This window comes from Spodoptera frugiperda, chromosome 7 (genome assembly GCF_023101765.2).
Source record: "Spodoptera frugiperda isolate SF20-4 chromosome 7, AGI-APGP_CSIRO_Sfru_2.0, whole genome shotgun sequence".
Classification (NCBI taxonomy): Eukaryota; Metazoa; Arthropoda; class Insecta; order Lepidoptera; family Noctuidae; genus Spodoptera; species Spodoptera frugiperda.
In genome coordinates this window covers 5,857,028-5,878,520 of record NC_064218.1, presented here as the reverse complement: position 1 = coordinate 5,878,520, position 21,493 = coordinate 5,857,028, and the positions used below count along the sequence as shown (strand labels likewise).

Here is a 21,493-nt window from a genome sequence, read left to right as displayed (position 1 = left end):
CACGGTCTCACAGAAACCGACGTGAAATAACTCTTGCGTTGTGTGAGTGAAGTTTCCGGAGGTCCAATTACCAGTCTCTCAAATCATCAATTCCCCAACAACCCTTATATTCCTAACCCTCAAAAGGTTATAGGTATCAAGTCATCCGTCTACTCGTTTAGCGGCTTATACCATAATATAAAATTTTGGCCTCTAACAGTAAAGATATAGAGTAATAAAACAATGATTTATCATAAAATTCTAATGTATTCCACAAATGTATACTTACGATATAATACGTTACATTACACAAGCCCACATTTTTGCAAAACTGCTGAATCAGTAAGTGTAATTTAGGAATCCCTAGTCCTAAACCCAGACTCAATGATCGTTAACTGACGGCAGAGCCAGGCTACAGAATGAATATAAATTAATATGTCTGGTGACTGTCCATGAATATCTTTCTGTTTTATGAACACCCTTGTGATGGTTGAAAAATAAACTAAGTAATATTTTATGAATGACTCCCGCCATATTTCTTTTTTATTCGCATTCCACATTGTTTTATATCGTTCCATAAAGAATAATGGCGGATACGTAAAACTGGTTTAGGTATTATTTATTATGTACTAGGTTTTGCTTATGTCTGATACAGATTTTAGTAGGTACAATGACTAAAGTTTACTTTAATTGATTAGGAAATATTTCAAACGATTGCATTTGATTTATAAGTCTCTAGGACTAAACGAATATTAATTATTATTATTTGTTTTTGTCATCTCAACGAATAGACCTCTTTCTTCCTAATAATAATTTTCAAACATAGTGAAATCTCCCATTAGTTAAGCAAAGCCCGTTATCCACATCTACTCAGTAATTTCTACAATAATTTACCTGCGATAGTCGCATTTTAATATTTCATCTCAAGTATCCTAGACGTCTAGGCTATTCATCTTCAAAGCCTTACAAAGTAAGTATACATACATAATATATGTACACATGAAATATGTACCTTTGTACATATTCAGTTGTATTTATTTACATAGCAAGCCAACCCTAATATCTACAAACGAATATGTTTATCTACAAACTAGTAGCGGCTAGCGTTATCATTACATGGATTTTGGGCCCAAAAGGACCACAATGTACAAAAAGGCTAATCCAGGATTACAAATCTTATCCAAAAATCCTTTAGATAAAAATCCAGTGCCATTTTATGTTGTTCCTTTACATAAGGGTTTACCAATAGAAATTGATACAAGTACCTTGTAGTACCTATTTCTATACCATACGAATTTTATCTTTAACCCTCTGATAATAAAGTGCATTGTTTACTGAAGAATTTTTTGATAACGACATTGTTAGGAAAATTACTTGACTGGCTATACTTAGTTAATTTTGACAACAAGCGCTGTTAGTTTGTTTTTAAGGTTCACTTTTCTATATCTTAGTGCAAATAATTCGTATTTAATAAGTAATACTAAATAGCTTGTGATATGAATACTGTCAAGTGTGTAGATTCTATCAAGCCTTCAAATCTAGACGAAGTATCAGACTGACACAGGTAACCATGGTGATAATGATGTATTTTATTTATAAGTCAGTAATTTTGTGCCAATGATATAATATTTCATCCTCATTTTTCAACATCAAATCCTAAATTAAATCTTATTTCGTACAAAAGGGTATCAGGGAAGACCTTTTAAATAACATTACGATATTTATATCATATCTACATAATATTTACCTTACGCCTGTCTCCCATGAGGATGTTCTGCAGATACAATGGAACGCCAATTACTACAACACTTACATACCTCTTTCGCTTTATCAACTCATGCATGCTCATCGGTTAAGGGTACTTTTTTCTTCTTTAATTTAGCCCTTCTTTAATATATCACCAATATGGGATATCTCTCCGACGCATAAATTGATATGACTATATCCTTACAAATTACTACGAGTACTTTAAGAACATTTGAATGATATACCCAATAAATGTCGAGACTATAAAATTACTGTCATATTACCTACGGCTACCCTTGTAACCCTTACCCAAAACACGTCGCTACATTTTGTTTAGACTGATCTTTTAGGGTTGAAAATTGTTAGGTAATCTTATATATTGGGTACATTACGGACTAGACCTGAGTAAACATTGAAATAGAGTCTATAAACTATAAAATATGGTTTTATTTAGCTATTATTTTTTATAAGTACCTGGTTTACTCAAATCTTCTATGTAAAGCAAACTCGTACTAAGGGTACTGCAGTCAAATCGCAATTAGGTTACTAAAATGTTTGAGTTGGTTATATACTGGTGACTGATCAGTTCTAGGATTAACTCATTCTTGGTCCTGTTAATTATTATTTAGGTGTAAAGATATACATTCACTTATCCTAGAAAATTGTGGTTATTTGCACAATATTAAATGATAAGTATACTATCCTAATGACTCTTAACTTAGATTAGGCTCAGGACATTTGAAAGGAGATTACACTTTCGATCATTCAGTTTAATGTGCACTCGTATCCATTAGGTAAGTAGAGTTAGTTTTGATTAACATTGTTAGAATGTCTGTTAAGAGACTGAGAATTAACACGTAAGGGACTGAGAAATTAACTGAATTAAGAGAGCTTTTCATATCATACTATAATTAATCTATCCCCTAGTACCAATGACACCACAAGTTTAGCTTCTATCTAAACTGCTACTGTACAACGTACGACGAAGACCAACTGACATCTAAAGCAAAATTAGCTACAATACCATTTACAATAACAAAATCTTCGCAATAAAACAGCGGTTATTACTTCAAAATCATAATAAATTAAATGATCACAAAAACAATTGAACGTCACATTTGCTAGCAGCCTACGTTGTCACATTAAAGTAATTTGTGTGTACACAAAATTGTGGCTGCAAATGATATCAATTTTACGCCCAAACGATGTACAATCCCTTGTTTTACAATTTCACAAATTGAATTACGAACGAACGATTTGAACCAACCAGTGATGTTCATTTTGTTCGTTTCTGTCAAGATTTTTATTCTACCTTTACGATTTTTTTTTATTTTATTTTGTATTTAGCAAAAGGTTATTTATTATGACATTTAAAACCTTTTACATACTTTGTGGTTAATTGATAAGTACAAAAACCTAATTAGAGAATTCAATTTGAAATCTTTACACTATGTAATTATTACACTTGTATATCCCGAAATCATAAAAGACACACTCTTTAAGGTAAGTACTATTTCACCCACATATTGACTTATTGTAAAAATATTTGTTTAAAATAAACGTAGGTAAACAATTTTACACCAAACCCTATTCTTAAAGTAGCTCCAGAGTTTGGTAAACATCCCTTTAAGAATACTTTTATAATTTGCGTAAAATTCTTGAAGCCCTAAATCCGTAGAAAGGTTCGTCCAGGCGAAAATTTAAGCACGACAGATGAAGCAAATTGTTAATTTTAACATATTCGGGCGAAATGTGTTAAATTTAACGAATTTCCAAAAACCTTTCCTAAATTACCTCTTAGTCTTAGTTACAAATTATATCGGATATCCAGAACATAACATGTTATAAGGGATCTTCAATTATTATAAATCCTTAAAAAGGTTTGTACTTCGCTATTTCATTAAAGGCCACTCACACATTTACATTCGAAGGTAAAAGTTAAAGATTGAATGGATTTAGAGTAGCTTCTTCTATTCCAAGAAATACAGCTACATATTTTGTTTATGTAAATAAATTTAGTACACTGAACTATTGTTACTCATTAAAAATACAATACAATACTTACTTACATTGTATGTAGTAAAAAATAATACAAGAAAGGTTTCTTGGAACTCTGAATCTATAGTTATTCTTTAAATATTTATTATATTATCTTTATATCAGAAGAAAATGAAAAAAAACTCTAATAATATTTTATTTTAATATAATTATTTTCCACATTTACTCACATTGTTTTATGAAATCTTAAACTTCATACAAGTTGACAAAATGAAATAGCTGTTTTATTATATTTATGTTAAAGGGAAGTCACTGAACCAGTTTTTTTCGTTGTTTTTCTCGTCTGAAGTCTAGTCTAGGTCTAGACTGTGTCCTAAATAATTTGACGGATTCAACGTCAACTTTGTATGGAGGAAAGTTTTAATGATGTAATTTCGCTTGTAGTTTTCTTTTAGTAATCTTACTTACAGTAATATTTTTTAAGTTGGTCTACATTAAATTCGTAGGGTATACTGTTTTATTATTTTACTCATTGTAGGAGAGCGAGTAGGAAGATTCGATAGTGGCGCCAGACAAAGTACCTACCTACTTAAGTAGTACAGTAGGTACTTAAAATTTCCAAGTATCAGAAATCTATGATCCAAACCAACATTTGTAAGTTGCCTTGAGGGAAAACGTTCTGACTGATCTCACGAGTGACACCACGGCCTCACGCAAAACGACGTGAGACGACGCTTATGTTGTGTCGTTGTGTGAGTGAAATTGAAGGCCCCTCCCCAATCCAACATACTTGTAACGCCTCTAGTGTGTCGGGTGACATGAGCTGCAGCGATTGCTTACCACCAGGTGATCCGTCTGCTCGTTTACCGGTTTATATCATAAAAAAATCAAACCTCCTTATTCTATTTATTTACGAAAATCTGTACAAAACAGTTACAGTATACAGTGTGTCAATTTAATGGGCATCTAAAATGTATACTTCCATTTATGGAGCGCCGTGCCAAGATATTATTGCCGCTATAATATCGCTCGTATACGGAAACTTTACGAGCCGGGCTGTATCAAAACATCAACAAATATGATTACTTAGCTATAAGTAAGAGTATTTTGGGTAATATCAATATTTTGAGGCGTGATTTTCAACGAGCACGTGCGAGTATAGTTGATTCTAATCGTCGTAGGATAGTTCCTAAGGTTTATCAGAATCTTTAAAGTTTTGCTATGGCTGTAGATAATTATATTATTTGCTTTCCATGTTTCGATTTTTTTGTTTTAGGTAACAGACATAGAGACATATTTTATTAGAGGCTTCCTAATAAAATATGTCTCTCTTAACAAAGCGAATACAAGTTCATCAACTTGCATCAACAATTATTATTGTATGAAAAGAAGGAGGTGTTCTTCTCCGCCTATTTTTTTGTAGTGGTGAAAATCACTATCCAAGGCTTTTCCCGATGTGAGAAGGAGACTCTCTTAAGCGAGGCGAGAGGGAATGTCAGACTCGTACTGATCAAAAACCACCCCGTTCCTACTCCTGCTTTTCGAGTCGGAGCCTCGGTAACCCACTAGGCAGTCCGCAGCTCCGACTCGGCCTAAATCTAAGAATAAATAATAACTATTGTGCCAAAAATAAAAATGTCCAAACAGTCAATACATTATCGTTACACCAACTTCTCATTACAATAAACAGGCAATATTATTATGTTACAAAGTGCCACAAGCGAAGCTGTCACATTATCCTACACATTATGGCGTTAGCATGGAGAATATCTTGGCAAGACATCTCCGCCATGGATTATAGCCATTAACTAACATCATACATTCAAACGACGCGATCAAATCGTAATAACATCTGATGTCATTCGCAAAATTACTATTATGGCCGACTTATTATTGTTTCCATTAGGGCTATAGTCCTTTGAATGTGTTTGATTTATTGTTATGTAATTATTTATGTTTATTACAAAATTCAAGCACACTATTGTAGGATTGCTAAGTAACTGCCTCGTTGGTCTAGTGGTTGCAAGTGCGGGTGGGCTAAAGGTCTTGGGGTCGATTCCCGGACCGGCAAAGTATTGCTGGGTTTTTTTTCGGATTTTCGAAAATTTCTCAACAGTAGCCTGAAATTGTGCCCAGTATACAGCAATACGATACGACAATTCTATTGAGGCAAATAAAGCCTAAATATCTCTAGATATCTCCGACGCTTCAAAATAGTTTTGAAAGAAAAGTAGAAACTATTTGATAGGCAAAATTAAGAAAGCTATTCAACTTCAACAGCACATTGGTGTAATTGCAAAAACTAAGAAGATTTTCCAATAAAATTTTATTAAATGTTCTATTTTACGACTATAGCACTTCTAAACTTTAATTCTTATACGATAACTGAGAATAATCCTCCACTTTTAACATTACTAGGGTTACCAATCGTACTATATTATATTGTATTGTACTGTATACTTGTGAAATATATACAGATATTTTAGCACTTGATCATTTAATTATTCAAATTATACCTGTAGTTCCAAAGATCAGCGTGTTCAAACCAAAAAATAAAAGCTTCAGTATAGAAGTATACATAAATCGTACGAATTGCAAAAAAATGGTATAACTCGTATAAAAAAAAATATGCAAATCTCCATTTTTTATTGTTCCCCACTAAAATACTATAATTTTTAAGTGTACTATATTATTTTTTAGATCACATTTGAAAAAAATAATATACGAAAAAAAATATTAGCAACCCTAAACATTATTCACATCTTAAAGATGCATAAAAGAGAGTTATTGTTAGCAAGTAAGTAAGTAATATAAGTTGAGAACTAAGTAGTGTAGCAGTGCACTTTGTCACTGCTTGTAACTTACGGACTATTATACCATACTCCATTATAACTTGGAGCTGAGCTCACTACACGTGAGAACATCTTACAAGAACGGGATATTATGCAATCTGTATAGCGTGTTCAAATTAGGATTGTATATAGATTGTAGATAGTTGAACCTTATTAATGTTATATTATGTTTGAAAATAAGGAGCCAATCTATTGTTTTCATCTAGGCTAATAAATAAAATGTCTGTTTGTAATACTGAAATAAGCGCTTCGTGCTACATCCATATGAATATACAAGATATATAGGGCAAGACAATATTTTTTTACAATTTTGTTGGTCTGTGCGTTTGTTCTGGTTAATCTCTGAAATGATTTTGATGGCACTTTTATTGGCAGGTAGCTAATATACTAAGAAGAAACAAGGCTACTTTAATTTTCTTACAATTTTCTTTTAGAAAAAAAAACACCCAGGATTTCATTTTTCAACACGGACAAAGTCGCGGGCAACTGCTAATTTTAAATGAAATTCATAAATTCTTCAAGAAGGTTAAAATCTTTAACCGTTGTATTTTTTTAACATATTAATTTATCCAAAATAATCTTTACCGCGTTCCGCTCAACAATTTTGTCATTATACAGCAATAAACATACAAACACTCATTTAAACATACACTTTAATAATATAGAATTACAGTTTCCATTAAATTAGCATGCTCTAACATACATGTAGTCGACACGTGTCAGAGCCGCACAGATGCTGAATCTAAAGTTACATGCGTATTATCTAGCGCCCGTCTGCCACTCCATACTGTCGGTCTATGTACGATATGATTTGCAAAGATCATAGATAAAGTGTACCGTGATAAATAATGATACATTTCTAGTATTGCTAGTGAATATTTATTCTAATAAATACACTTCAGATTAAATGTTATATTTGCAACAAATTGATAGGTTTATGTCGAGTTTAATAAATGTTTTAGTAAATCTGTTTTAATAACTAAAGTAATTCATAATTAGATATTTAATTGTTTAACTATATAATATGTAGCTAGGAGAGTCAGTCAGTTGTCAGAGTCGTGGGGAGTCAGTGGATGCAGGTGGCGGCTTGTCGTTCTACCTGGAGGACTGAGGGGAGGCCTTTGTTCAACAGTGGTGTGTGTCTCGGCTGATGATGATAATGTAGCTAGAAATCCAAAACCACAACAATCACTGCATATTTTATTATAATATGTTTGAACATAATTACAAGAAATGAGTGTAAAGTATTCACATTAAAAAAACAACATAAATATGGTGGTTGTTATAACCGTACTACTTAAAACCACAAGCCCCAACTTTTCCATATACAAAAGAACTTAACATTGTTAAGTTTGTGAGCTTTACAAAACAGACTCATTTACGGGAGTTTGGACTCTAAGTAATTCTAATCCCAGAGTACTAATTACAGGCCTTTGAGCCACGAAATGAGGGTTGAATATGCCCTAAATGTCATTAGCAAGTTAAGCAGTACACAAATTAGAAGTAGAGGGCTATGTAGGAGTAATTTAGTAAGGCGTGTGAGTTGAAAGTTAGTGAGATAATTGTGATGTCATTTGTAGATACTCGGATTGTTGCTAGGTCTCTTACCTCCATGTGGACAGTGACCTTATGTAGTGAGTCTCAGTCAAAAATGTGTGGTGAAGTTAACTCTCACGGCTGGCTATTATTCTCTTAGAAAGTGCAAAGCAGTGCGGTATATACCTACCTATATTAATTATATCTTGACCATAGGCATGACAAATAAATTTTAATACACAATTGAATTAAAAAAATATAACCTTGAAATCTTCTATCTACACACATATATAAAACTCTTCCGTTAATGAGTGACTGATTGACTGACAGAAAGCACAGCCAAAAGTACTGGATACTAGGGGTACTAGGAATCTGAAACTTGGCATGTATGTCCCTTAGGGAGTATAGGGGAGCACTAAGAGAGATTTCCCTTAATTCCCACACAACGTGAAACACGGGCATCACTAATTTATGCGTACGAAGTCGCTGGCAGAAGCTCGTTCACGAATAAGATATTTTGGTTCTAAAGATCCAGATAATACCGTTCCCCAACCGAGAATATAATAAGGAACCTCATCATCAGCCGAGAGACGTCCACTATTGAACAAAGGCCTCCCCTTTAGTCCTCTATGTAGAACGACAAGCCGCCACCTGCATCCACTGGCTCCCCGCGACTCTGACGATGTCGTCGGTCCACCTAGTGGGAGGTCTGCCCACGTTACGTCTTCCGATCCACGGTCACTTTCCTAGAACCTAACGCTTATTAATCAAGCGAGTTACATCTAGACTAACGACAATCTTCACATCAACTTCTAAGAAAATACCTACACATATTACTTACTAACTAATTAGGAGAGTTCAGGAGAAGTATTCGCACATCATATTTATAGCGCAAAGTAATCATCCATATTTAGTTTGTATGAACATCTTATTATCGTCAGCTCGATCCAGTCTCGACAAATTATGCGGGTGTATGTCTTTATATACACTTGTTTGAGAAACTCAACAAAGCGCCAGCAATTATAATTACTCGTGATACCTATTTATTCAAAAGACGCTTGTATGTTTTATTAAAAGCCTCTGTGCTAATATTATTCTCTCATTTACAGGGACTTGCGATGTCTAAGGAACACAATACATACCAACCTCATGTCGACGTACATTCTGTCTGCCTGCAGTTGGATCTTAAACTTAGCTTTACAAGTAAGTACTGTTATCTATGTTTTATTATCTTGTAGATAGTAATTGTTGACAATGGCTTAACACAGCAGCTAGTATTAGGATGGACTTTGATTTATACGACGTCAGATGCGCGAGGAAAATGGATTTACGGCGTAGAATTTTGACAGGTTTATTTAATTTGAACATTTTTTTACACAATTTATAATCTATATTATACATCATTCTGCGGGTAATTCATTGTATTTTAAATAATATAAATCATCATACATTCAGTTTATATTATTAAAAACTTTTATCTCAATCGCATGCAATCCATCTCGAACCTTTTACATAAATTAGTTACTCGACGAGGTATTTGTCAAAAATGCTAAAAGGGCAACGTGTCAAACATAACTTTTTCATATTATAATCTATTCAAAGTTCAATGGACTAGAAAATATAAATAAAATGCAAAATGAATCGTTGATAATATATTAAAATATTTTCATAATAAAATACAAGATCAAAATTACATTGATAATTCATTTACGTTTTCATATCTAAGATAAGAAAATAAAACGATTTATGATCATAATAATATCTGTTTCAAAGAAATTGGGTTAGAGAGGGCAAATTACGTTGTACATCAAATAAATCATATTTGTAAGAGCTAACATAACACGCTGTTAAATCTCAATCGTTACAATATTAAGATAAACAAATCGACGTAGTAAAGATGAATAATCGTAGTCGTAAAAATAATATTTCTTATATTGAAACAGATTTTTAAAGTACCCTTAGTACGAGTTTGTTTTACGTTTGACGAGATCGAAACGAGACCGCGTTCGGTGCTCTGATTGGTTGGTTCATTCGCGCCGGCCTATCACAGCGCCGAATGATCTTTCGTTCAACGTAAAGCAAATTCGTACTAAGGGTACAATATACCTACCTAATATATCGAGAACGAAATATTCGTGGCCAGTATATACATAGCTTGAATTTTCTAGGAATCAGATAATGGGTTCATTGTACGAGAAATGCTGGATTGCTGTGATTTCAAATATTCACTCCAATTTAATACCAGAACGGAAATAAATTTTAGTAGATTATATCTACTGCTCAAAAAACACCAAATTCATATATACCATTTTGAAGTCAGGTGACTCTACTGATATAGGGATATTGCCTGACTTAAAAAAAATGATTTAGGGAAATCCTTCTCTTAAGTCTGAAAAAAATACTGAATTCGCAACAAAATCAGTTCAAGAAAATCGAGCACAAACATAACAACTTCAAAAAAGGCGATTAAAAATACTTGTGAAACAAACACTGAATACTTTACTAATATAATTCTCTATTTCACTCAGAGTTTCATGCACAAACTAAAATTAATTTTGAATGAATGTTTGATATTAAGTCAACTTTCCAACTAGAATTATTTACACTCCCCCGTGAGCTGTTTGTTCTCACTGTTTATGTTGTTATTGTTTCATTTTGCTATGATATTTTGATATTTTAATTCAATCTCGAGTATTCTAAATATAGACGGGATTATTTTAGGGTTGAAATGAATGTTGAGCTCTAAAATGTCAACGTACTAACCTCCATAACTTATTTTTCTCGTTGTTCTTTCGTCGAAATACATGTATTGTATAAATAATAAAAAATAAAATAAAGTATAAATAACGCTTTAGTTTACGTAATTGTAATGTCTATTTTGTACATAAGTAAATCACTTTTGAGAATAATGTTACATAGTAATATCTTGTTCCCAAAAGAGTTCTTGAAACCTTTAGTTTCATGTCATATTTTAAAACATTTATTACTTGCATTTCAATATGTAATGCACTCTATTTCTACGTCTTATTTTGATGTTATAAAATGAATAAATCGTCCAACATCAAGCAGACTGAACGAAGTGTATGAGTTTATTCACTTCGATAGAAAGGTCAAAGAAACTCTTATTGGGTATTGCTTATTATTTCCTCGCATTTCATCTCGTTCCAAGTTTGCATCCAAACACAAACATTACTCCAAGAATAAACCTCCAACACATTGTCGAAACAAATATTATTTCGTATACTCTACTTCAGAAGTTTCGCAATACAAACTTAATTATTCTACCACCAACTGCTTAAATATGCAAATTCACTCATTTGTGAATAGTGATAAAACGTTCTTCTTGGCACGGCTTGGCATAGGTAGTTTGTATACATAAACAATGCAAAAGAACTATACACAAAAGTTGGCTTAAACAGGAAAGTTGGTAACCAACATGGCTTACACCGTGTAGAATATTCTAGTAGGTACACGAAGGAAGTATTACAAAATGAATTGCTATCCCTTTGGCGGCTAATGAACCAGTCATGAATAAAAATACGTGCTGCAGATAAAAGAGAATCAAAACTCAGAACTTTGATTATGGAGTTACAAATTTAACCGTCGTTAATTTAAAATTTACTGCTGCGAAGGATTTCATTCACGTCTCAAAGTCTTTGAACTTACTTTTATTATCTGTGCTTCAATCGCCATCTTGGAAATGCACGCCGGTTATTTCGTTGACTTTATCTTAAATCTAGATCTAAAAACGTTGTTGAAAGGAAAATATTCGTTGGAAATATTTCATGAAATAACGAAGCAATCACGCTAGATATTTTATTAGTGATAAATAATATCAGCTCAAATCTTTAGACTTAAACTCTCTCGAGTTGAAGTTGTATTAAAATAGTGCATTTTTGTTTGTTTTGTAAACAAACGTGTCATAATATTTTGTTCAGTTTAAACAAACAATATATTATATGACTACCTAGGTACATTGATATGCGCAGACATAAACATAAAGTAATGTTTGTATCAAAACATGAATATATTCAGAGGAACATTCGCAAGGTTATGTGGTAAATGTATTTTCTAAACTTTCAATCTCACAAATCATTTTATGGACAACTTTATGATCCAGGAATCATATTCCGAGTAGAAGCTTTGAGAAAACTTCTTATGTTTGACGTCATGCCATAAGTAGATAGCTCTTGAAAGAAGTAGTAAAAAATAAAATAGAAAACTCGAAACATTAGTACAAGAGTATCTACCTATATATTTGAATACAAAACAATCAATCGATCAAGTCGAACAATGAATATACGGCTTCTAATATAGTACTTCCCATTTAGAACCCAAATAATCACCTAAATAAAACCACTACCCGACGAGAAACAATTAACTAACCAAATTATGTCTAATTCAACAAGAAAGCAAAAAATGCGTAAGACTTCAGACACAAAAACAGCTCATTTAATAAGGAATCATGCGTGGACAAGGGTCGCAATGCCATTAATTAATCTTGAGCACCCTTCATCATGACAACTGGCTTTTCATCCTTCACAACGTAATTGAATCCGTAACAGCCGAGTCGGTATTGAAAAAATGTGTCATTGCTCGTTTCCTACGAGGTTTTGTCTGCTAGATATTACGTGTAGGAAATTCGTCCCGTGAGTAATGTTTGAAGGAAATTGCCTGCTACGTGCTGTACTTATATATATGGTTAGCAATAAGTATTAAGTTGCAAAAGATTTTATATTTCACTTCAACACTATTACCGTAATTGCATTGTACGCAGTGCATTTTAATTTTTTCATTCATATAAAAAGATGTATCTAATGTCAATCACCGCAATCTAACAGCAAACAATTTAAGCTCTATGTAAATGTGCGCACGTACATAATAAGTATATTTGTTTACGTTATCAATGGAACATTTTCATAAATTATGGAAAGGCAGAAAAAAGACGCAAATTCAAATATGAGAATCTACTTATAACTAAATATGAGACCTAAAATTGCCGTTCCAACATGACATTAGTCACGTTTCACATTTTTAAAACCTACATTCGTATTTGTACCTTAGTAATACGAGTTACGGTTTTTATCTCAGTAAATCGAGCCGCTCGTAGGAAATTGCCCACTACTTTTTGTAAAAGTGAAGCTACGGTTAACTACGAGTAATTAATAGGACACTTAAAGCGATTAATGGCCAGTTTAAATATCACATAAATGTGCTTGAACACATCCAGATTACGTCTATAAAGTTCACGTTTTAATCTGCTTATTGTCTGTGTTTCTGAATGTTGGTTTGTTTGAATAAACTCTCAACATATCCAATTATTTTGAATGAAAATTAAGGATCAGCTTAATATAATATTACTAGCTACTTCCGCGCGGTTTCAGCTCTGCTCGTTCCTATTGATCATAGCGTGATGATTTATAGCCTATAACCTTCCTCGGTAAAGGCGCTATCCAACACAAAAAGAATTATTCAAATCGGACCAGTAGTTCCTGAGATTAGCGCGTTCAAACAAACAATCAAACAAACAAACTCTTCAGCTTTATAATATTAGTATAGATGTCAAAGAGAACTTTAATATACGATAATATACATAATAAAATATTATAAAATATACGTATACCGGTTTTTAATCACCTTTTTCTATCATTCAAACATTCCATTTTCAAATAAAAAAAGATTTTTTAACCGGTTTTCTTCAGTATCAGTACAGTCAGTATTTTTTGTATAATGATTTCAGAAATGGAATGTTTGAACGATACCTAACTCTCAAAAAAGTAAGTAATGTGTTAAAAAATACAGGCTGTATGTATAAAATACTCCTATTTTAATTTTACTTAGAAAATATAACTAGTAGTTTGTCTTACAGTCAAAATGTACAATGTAAATAAAGGTTTTTATAACACTATGTCGGCGTGGCTATTCTGTATGTTCACAATATATTTCGCATAATGTACACTAATATAATATTCAATCTAAATAGTCTACAACCCTCTTTGAACAGAAATGTCCAGTCTGTCGTCTCATAGGTCGTAAAACGTACCTCATCTAATATTTTTCATGTATAGACATTTTACGAGTCAAAAAAGAAAGAGTGTTTACATAAATACAGTTTTTTATTAAAATCCTTATCGATAATGTGATTTATGACAACATGAATGAATTGGAAAACGTATTTTAGTCATATAAAGTGTAATAACTATTGTGAGACATCCTAAATTATCTAAAAGTAACGGTTGCGCGTAGCAATAGGCTGTGCGACGGCATCGCGTCTGCTCATGAGGAAGAGTCCATCTGTGACTCGAAACTAGTAGAGCTTTTCTCAATATGTTTACGTGACTAAACCGTTTTTTTTTTTATTTATTTAATATAGGATGTATAGCCAAGAATAGTAATTTAAATACGTACTAATATTCTAATTAACTTCGTTTGATGATTAAAACCCTAATCATATTTATTTTATTCGCAGAATTGGTCCGATGAGGCCCAACAAGATCAAACCTCGTGTACGATTCTGGTCATATGTATGCACTACTTTTACCTCACTAATTTCTTCTGGATGCTTGTAGAAGGTAAGCCATTTTATAAAGAAAACAGCTTCACTAGTTTTAGATTTTGTATTGTTCTCTTTGTATGAATATTGAGATGGCAGGTAGTGTATCTGATTAATTTTAAAAATATGCCTTATTAATGCTCAGCTTCTAATGTTATAAATAAATTCTAATAGTATTATATAAACTACGTTTTTTTGAGGAAGGTAAATCATCCTAGGACTTGTCACACCTTGGGCTAGGCGAGACGGAGTGTCAGACTCGTATTGACTAAATACCAAAAAGCAGGAGTCTGCTTTTCGAGCCGGAGCCTCGGTAACCCGCTAGGCAGTCCGCAGCTCCAGGTCAGCATCAGCCCTACTGGGCCCCATCTGTAGTGGCCTGATGGCTAGTCAGCTATAAAGCTTCTAATATTGAAAGATTTATAAAATCGAACTGTTAATTCTGCAGACTATTCTGCACGTACAAAGTTTTACATATTTATGAGACTGCTATGAAATATAAATAGACGCATAAATCTTATAGACGTCTTCCTGTCGCTTTGTTCCCTAGGCACTTGGCGACGAGCAATCTCCGGATCTAAATTCACAACTCAGTCTGTGGGGAATATACATATCTTGGTCGGATTTGATCGGTAAAGTTAGACGCAAAGTTCAATCAGTATCGAATACTAACTTCTATTCGAATACAAGTGTCCTTTCTTGATAATTTGAAGGTTGATAGTTATCATAGGTTTCTATTTTATTACTTTTATGTTAAATGCTGACATGGCGTTTGATGTTTAATGTCTGTCTAAATGTGAAATATTGGAATAATACTGAACGGATTTCCATACAATATTTACCAATGAATAAAGTAATGAAAACGGTTTTACTATTATAAATTATCAATGATAAATAAGTCCCAAATGTACTACATAAATTTGGACATACCAATTATCAAAACCGACCTTTATAATCACGAAACTAAGATTCAAAATCGAGCTATAACTATACATATGGCATATACATAATTACATTATGTAAGAGGATTTATAAATAGGTTTGTTATCAGACTCGTATGTACCTAACTTTGTTTATCATTACTGAATCATTTCAGGCTTGTACCTGTACATGCTCGTGGTGGAAACATTCACTGCTGAGAATATTAAACTGAAGGTGTACACTACTATAGGATGGGGTAAGTTTGTTTACCTTTTTATTTCTTTACTTTTTTTCCTAAAGAAGAAGAAACTTCTGATGCTGGCCACTACAAAATAATTCGAAGTGCATATAAGAGAAGTTACAGTATAAGCCGCTCAACGAGCAGACGGATCACCTGATGGTAAGCAATTGACATGGACACCCGACACACCAGAGGTGTTACAAGTCCGTTGCCGGTCTTTTGGGAGTTAAGAACTTAAGAAGACTGAGAAGAAAGGTAATTCGACCTCTGGTAACCTTACGTCGGTTTTCTGTAAGGCCGTGGTATCACTCCGGTTGATCCAGCCCATTCGTACCGAAGCAGGGCTCTTCCCACTAAAAGTGAAATATAAGAGAAATTAGTGTTAATATCTGCCTATTTAGTAATGATGTTATGTTAGTAAGACAAAGTAAATTATGTTTAAGGTGCCTCTATACCTACCTACCTACCTACCGACCTAGTGACACACACATATGTAGAAACAAATAAAACGCGCCATTTGTACTTAAGTACCAGAATCTTAGTAAATGACCATAGTTAACATTAACTAAACAGCTAATCGAATTTGAGCTCTATTTCAAGACTATTACGATTGCTTCTTTATCAAACAATCCATTTTGTGTAATACTCCACTTCGTTAAACCCTTTGCAACCCGATTCACTTCGCAACTGCAATGGAAGTTAGTTTATTACCACACACTTCAATGATTGAACTAAATTACAAGCTCGACGTAATTGCTTTTCGTTTCGCTTGTTAAAACTTAACTGCAAGTTCTTCAGAAATACTAGCAATCGATTCCTTTGATATTAATTTCTAAGTATTGAGCGTACTTTACTAAAACTCGTTAGAAACAATTGGATGTTTTTTATTAGTCTTGTACAGTTATTTTAGTCATATAGAAAAAAAATATATTGCATCCAATGTGGCATATGCATGGGAGTAAAAATTATATAGATAATTAGACACAATCGTAAAAGTATAGCTGCTCATTTCTCTGTAATAAGATGTTTGGATTGTGTGTGACTAGGTATTCAGAGTCTTACGAAATAACTAATAGATGTTACATTATATTTATATGTTACATTTTATTATATTTATATGATTAAAAGGTGTCACGTTATGTTTTGTAACGAAATACAACTCAAATATGTACGCGATAAGGAAAATAGTCGCGTGTAAAGAAAGATGAAAGAATATGAATTGTAACATTTGTTGTTGTCCGCAGGTGCGCCGGCGGTGTTCCTGACAATATGGGTGATATGCAGGTGCTTCGTCAACATCGTGCCTTCCAACCCTGCAGATGGGGTGAGCAGCAAACTTCAACTACTACCTATTTACTAACTACCATACTCAGAGTCATTTAACCCGCCATTGGTGACCTATATAAGACCCGGTAATTTAAAAACTAATAATATTTTTTAAACTGTTTATCGAATTAGGTTGCGATTTCGAGTAGCTGCCTTACTACACGCCCTCTACCATTAGTCCACCCCGCAACAGCAATGCGAGCGTTTTATTTTTATGTCCTTTCTATGCCATTTTATCTCAGTAAGACAAATACACGTCACCAATGGCGGGTTAATAGTTGTTAAACCCGGTATTTAGCAATTGATTTCGGAACGAAATCGTTACTAAGGAATAGTTTAAGTAATCATTAAATGTCTCTGAGTGTGGCAGTAAGAAATTAAACGCGTTTAATTGTTGAGTTTTTCTCAGCATCTTCAACATGGGAATTCTTAGTTTGTATTTTACTTTACATTAGAAATAACAGCAATCTGTACCAATTCGAAAAGTAGGTGCGTATGTGAAGATTCAAAAATATCTAGAGTCTGTTTATAAGTCTTGTTCACTGTCTGTTTATTTTATTATTTACTGCAGCAAAATTTCCCTTTAACAGTATTATTAAGACAAGATAATCTCAATTTGTTCGGTATAACGATACCATCGACAGATATTGCAAAGCTTCCAATCTGACGCGAATCCAAGGTCAATTACCCCATCATGGCCGCGAGAAATTTGAAAAGGGCAGCCAATTTCGTTTTATAGCTAAACCAACTCTATTTCCAGCGCAATAAAGGTCGTTATAGCGTCTTGCATATTTAAGAATCTCCGCACGGCAGTAAAGTTGCACATTAGCATAATGTGCTTACTATCATTTTATGTACTTTTTACTACCGAATTTGACTGAAAGACTTTAAAACTTGATAGTGTGCAGATTTTTAATATTTCTATTATTGAGAATAGTTTTAGATCTTATTGCCACATGACGATGATATTATGAGTTTTTAACGATAATATATTATCTATATTCAACCTTCATTATTTATTTATTTAGAAAAACATGCATAATTTTACAGCTTAAGCCAATACATTATACAGTTAATGTGTAAAAGGAAATTATTAACGAAAAATGCATCGTTAAAAATATGTCTTCAGTATAAGGTATATGATTTATTTTTGCTTGCAGCTTGCCCTCGCAGGAGAGGCCAAGATGTGTATTTGGATGTCAGAGCACCAGGTGGACTGGATCCACAAAGCGCCAGCACTCGCTGGACTCGCCCTCAACCTCTTCTTCCTCATTAGGATTATGTGGGTGAGTAGCTATTCACCACCAAGTATTCTACAATGTTATGAAAAGAAATCTATGTATTCGACAGTAACAGTGATGAAAATTAGTACCTACATAAGACATGTGGATTGTACCTATGTAGATTAAATATGAAGTCTAAAATCTTTTCAGTTATTTATACGTTTAATTTCTCGTGCCTAATTTACAAATGTCGTATCTAATCGACCTTTAAGATTGAGATTTTCAGATAAAATCATTTTTTCAATGGAGCTGGTAGGTTCAGAGCTTAGTGCGCTCAACTAAACAAAACGTCCTCAGCTTTATTATATAAGTTGGATAATAAGGCTGATTGGATTTGGACTTTTTCGAACCTAATCCGTAGCTAAATTTTCCTACAAATCAAGACCGGAATCAATTTTGTTCGTTTTAAAAATCCATAAGATTTATTCCAGTAGATCGGTTACGGGTTAAATTAATTTGTAGAATGACCCGGCACAAGTTAAACCTCTCTTGGGAAATTAGAATAGCGAAACGTAATCCAAATTAATTGACAATATCAATTTCCTTCCCGTGTCCCCCTCAGATTTCATGATATTTTGGAAAAAATAAAGGAAAATATTTTCTTTTTGTTTTCCAAAAGATAATAATGCATTGTGGAAGTTTCTTTTGTTTAAGAAACGAGTTAGGCTGCGTAACTTCTCCTACAACGTATTAGAATATATTTAAAGCGTGAATGGTCCCCTTGGGATGAAAACATAGTTTTATCTAAGCAATAAAAGTCATAAAGGTCATCGCAAAAAGCTTTAAACAGAGAGGAGTGGAAGGAAGGTAGGGAGGCCTTTGCATTGCAGTGGGACGATCATGGCTGAAATCTAAATCTAATAAAAGTCATGCGACTATTGTAGTTTCCTTATATCTAAAACTAGCTACTTCCGCGCGGTTTCACCCGCTCTGCTTAGCTCCTATTGGTCATAGCGTGATGTTTTATAACCTATAGCCTTCCTCGATAAATGCACTATTCAACACAAAAAGAATTATTCAAATCGGACCAGTAGTTCCGGAGATTAGCGCGTTCAAACGAACAAACAAACAAACTCTTCAGCTTTATAATATTAGTATAGATTTGATTTTATTCTCCATAGGTATTAATCACAAAACTGCGGTCAGCAAACACGTTGGAGACGGAGCAGTATCGGAAAGCAACGAAGGCACTTCTAGTCCTGATCCCACTCCTGGGCATCACCAACCTGTTGGTGTTGTGTGGGCCCAACGACGACTCCTGGTTCGCACACGCTTTCGACTACACGCGAGCACTCATGCTTTCAACACAGGTAATGAAAATGAACCTTAATACTAATGTATTTATAAGTGTGTTTTGATTGATAGGTGTTGTGGTTGGATTGTTGGTTTTTATTTAATAAATCGTGTGACCGATTTAACGAAACTATTTTTCTAAGCGCAAGTAAAAAAGAACCTTAACACTAACGTCATTATAGATATTCTGTGTCTTTTGTTTATAAAAATCTAGTGTGTACTTCATGTTTGTTTGCAATCAAGTTTAACAAACTATCAGACATGACTTTGTTTGTTTGTACTGTAACTAACCATCAGACATGATTTTAAGTTTGTACATAATTATGTCTTTATTCTGCAGTGAAAAACAAAAAATAAGTTGTTTTATTCCAAGTTAAGCCGTGTCCTAAGTATGTGTATCCTCTAAGTATTTTATCCACAAATTCTACATCTTGCAATCAGTGTGTAATCAATCAAATAATCAATGGCAGTGTGTAACACAGCTAGCAGCGTGTAACACGTCTCAGCTCCCACAAACCCGTTGTAAATCGTCTTCAGAAACCGCAAGATCACTTGAGGCTGCTTAAGTTCCATGTTACTGTTTCTTCGGCAACTGTTTCCCTTTGACTTCGAAACGCGAAGCCTCTTCTAAACAATCAGACGTTGGTCTGAAGTTGTGTCAAGAACAGGCCCGTAATGAAGTTTCCAACTTTACGCCTGCATGTTTCCCGCTCAGTCACGCTCGCTTTTCAAACTGCGATGGATTATACTACACATAACTAAACAAGCCATACAATCCAGTTTATCGTGGTCTCGCTTTGTATGAACTTTCCGCACATTCGAAGGTCAGTTTATACTGGTTTGTATAGCTTGATGTGTAGCGGCGTATACCGCCATATTGGCGTTTTATTAAGTTTTTACTGCGTAGTTCTTAAGTTCTTGCCGAGATATAGGCAAAGTTTAATTGAAGTACTGCTGATCGATTTATAATATTAATTAAGTTTATAGAGATTTTGCTTAATGGCTAAGGCGTAAAGTGTTCTAATTTAGAAATATGTAAAACTCGTTTCGTTTTACTATAAAACTACAAAAAGTGACATAAAACGAGTAAAAAGGGGTGATATTCTATACTTACTTTAACTTAATACCTTACATAGGTTTGACCTTTTACAAATAAAGATAAATTACCCCGTCTACACAATTTCATCTTTTTTCGATAAAATCGACATTCCATCATGTTATTTACATACAACGTTTTGATTAATCGTGTTCATCCAATAAACAAATTATGCGAACAAATAAAAACCGATTGACGTACGAAAACAAATATAATAACATTCTCGACAGCGCAGAAACATTAATGAAAACGATTCGATTCCGACTTCAAAGTATTTCAATTACGATTGTAATTGTTAATTTATTTTCAATAAAAAACGTAATATTTGCAAATCGACCTCCATTTAAAATTATCTTTAACAATGATTAAAGTAAATTCAATAATGTGCTTCGTGATATTTGAATGTAAAATGTTCCTCTTTCAGGGATTCTTGGTGGCTTTGTTCTACTGCTTCATGAACACAGAAGTACGGCACGCGATCAGATACCACGTGGAAAGGTGGAAGACTGGGAGGACCATCGGGGGAGGAAGGAGGAGAGGAGCTTCCTACTCCAAGGACTGGTCTCCTCGATCCCGAACAGAAAGCATACGGTAAGGAGATCCATCAACGCCAAAACCATTATCTCTGCATGTGGAAAATAATGAACACAGTGAGGTCTCTTGCACGCA

General features: G+C 33.6%; 1 protein-coding gene across 4 annotated transcripts in view; it reads left to right on the top strand.

Annotated features, from left to right (window-relative positions):
* The window catches only part of LOC118265921 (diuretic hormone receptor), a 213,585-nt gene that overhangs the window by 185,139 nt on the left and 6,953 nt on the right, over positions 1-21,493 (top strand). For all 4 annotated transcript variants that reach the window (XR_007705396.1, XM_050694637.1, XM_050694635.1 and 1 more), the window contains 7 exons: positions 9,221-9,314; positions 14,581-14,683; positions 15,761-15,841; positions 17,071-17,150; positions 18,313-18,438; positions 19,557-19,745; positions 21,249-21,415. Coding sequence is in view for 3 of the 4 variants with exons in the window: in XM_050694637.1 (XP_050550594.1) it covers positions 9,221-9,314; positions 14,581-14,683; positions 15,761-15,841; positions 17,071-17,150; positions 18,313-18,438; positions 19,557-19,745; positions 21,249-21,415 (840 nt within the window). In the remaining variant the exon portion in view is untranslated. The remainder of the gene's footprint in view (positions 1-9,220; positions 9,315-14,580; positions 14,684-15,760; positions 15,842-17,070; positions 17,151-18,312; positions 18,439-19,556; positions 19,746-21,248; positions 21,416-21,493) is intronic.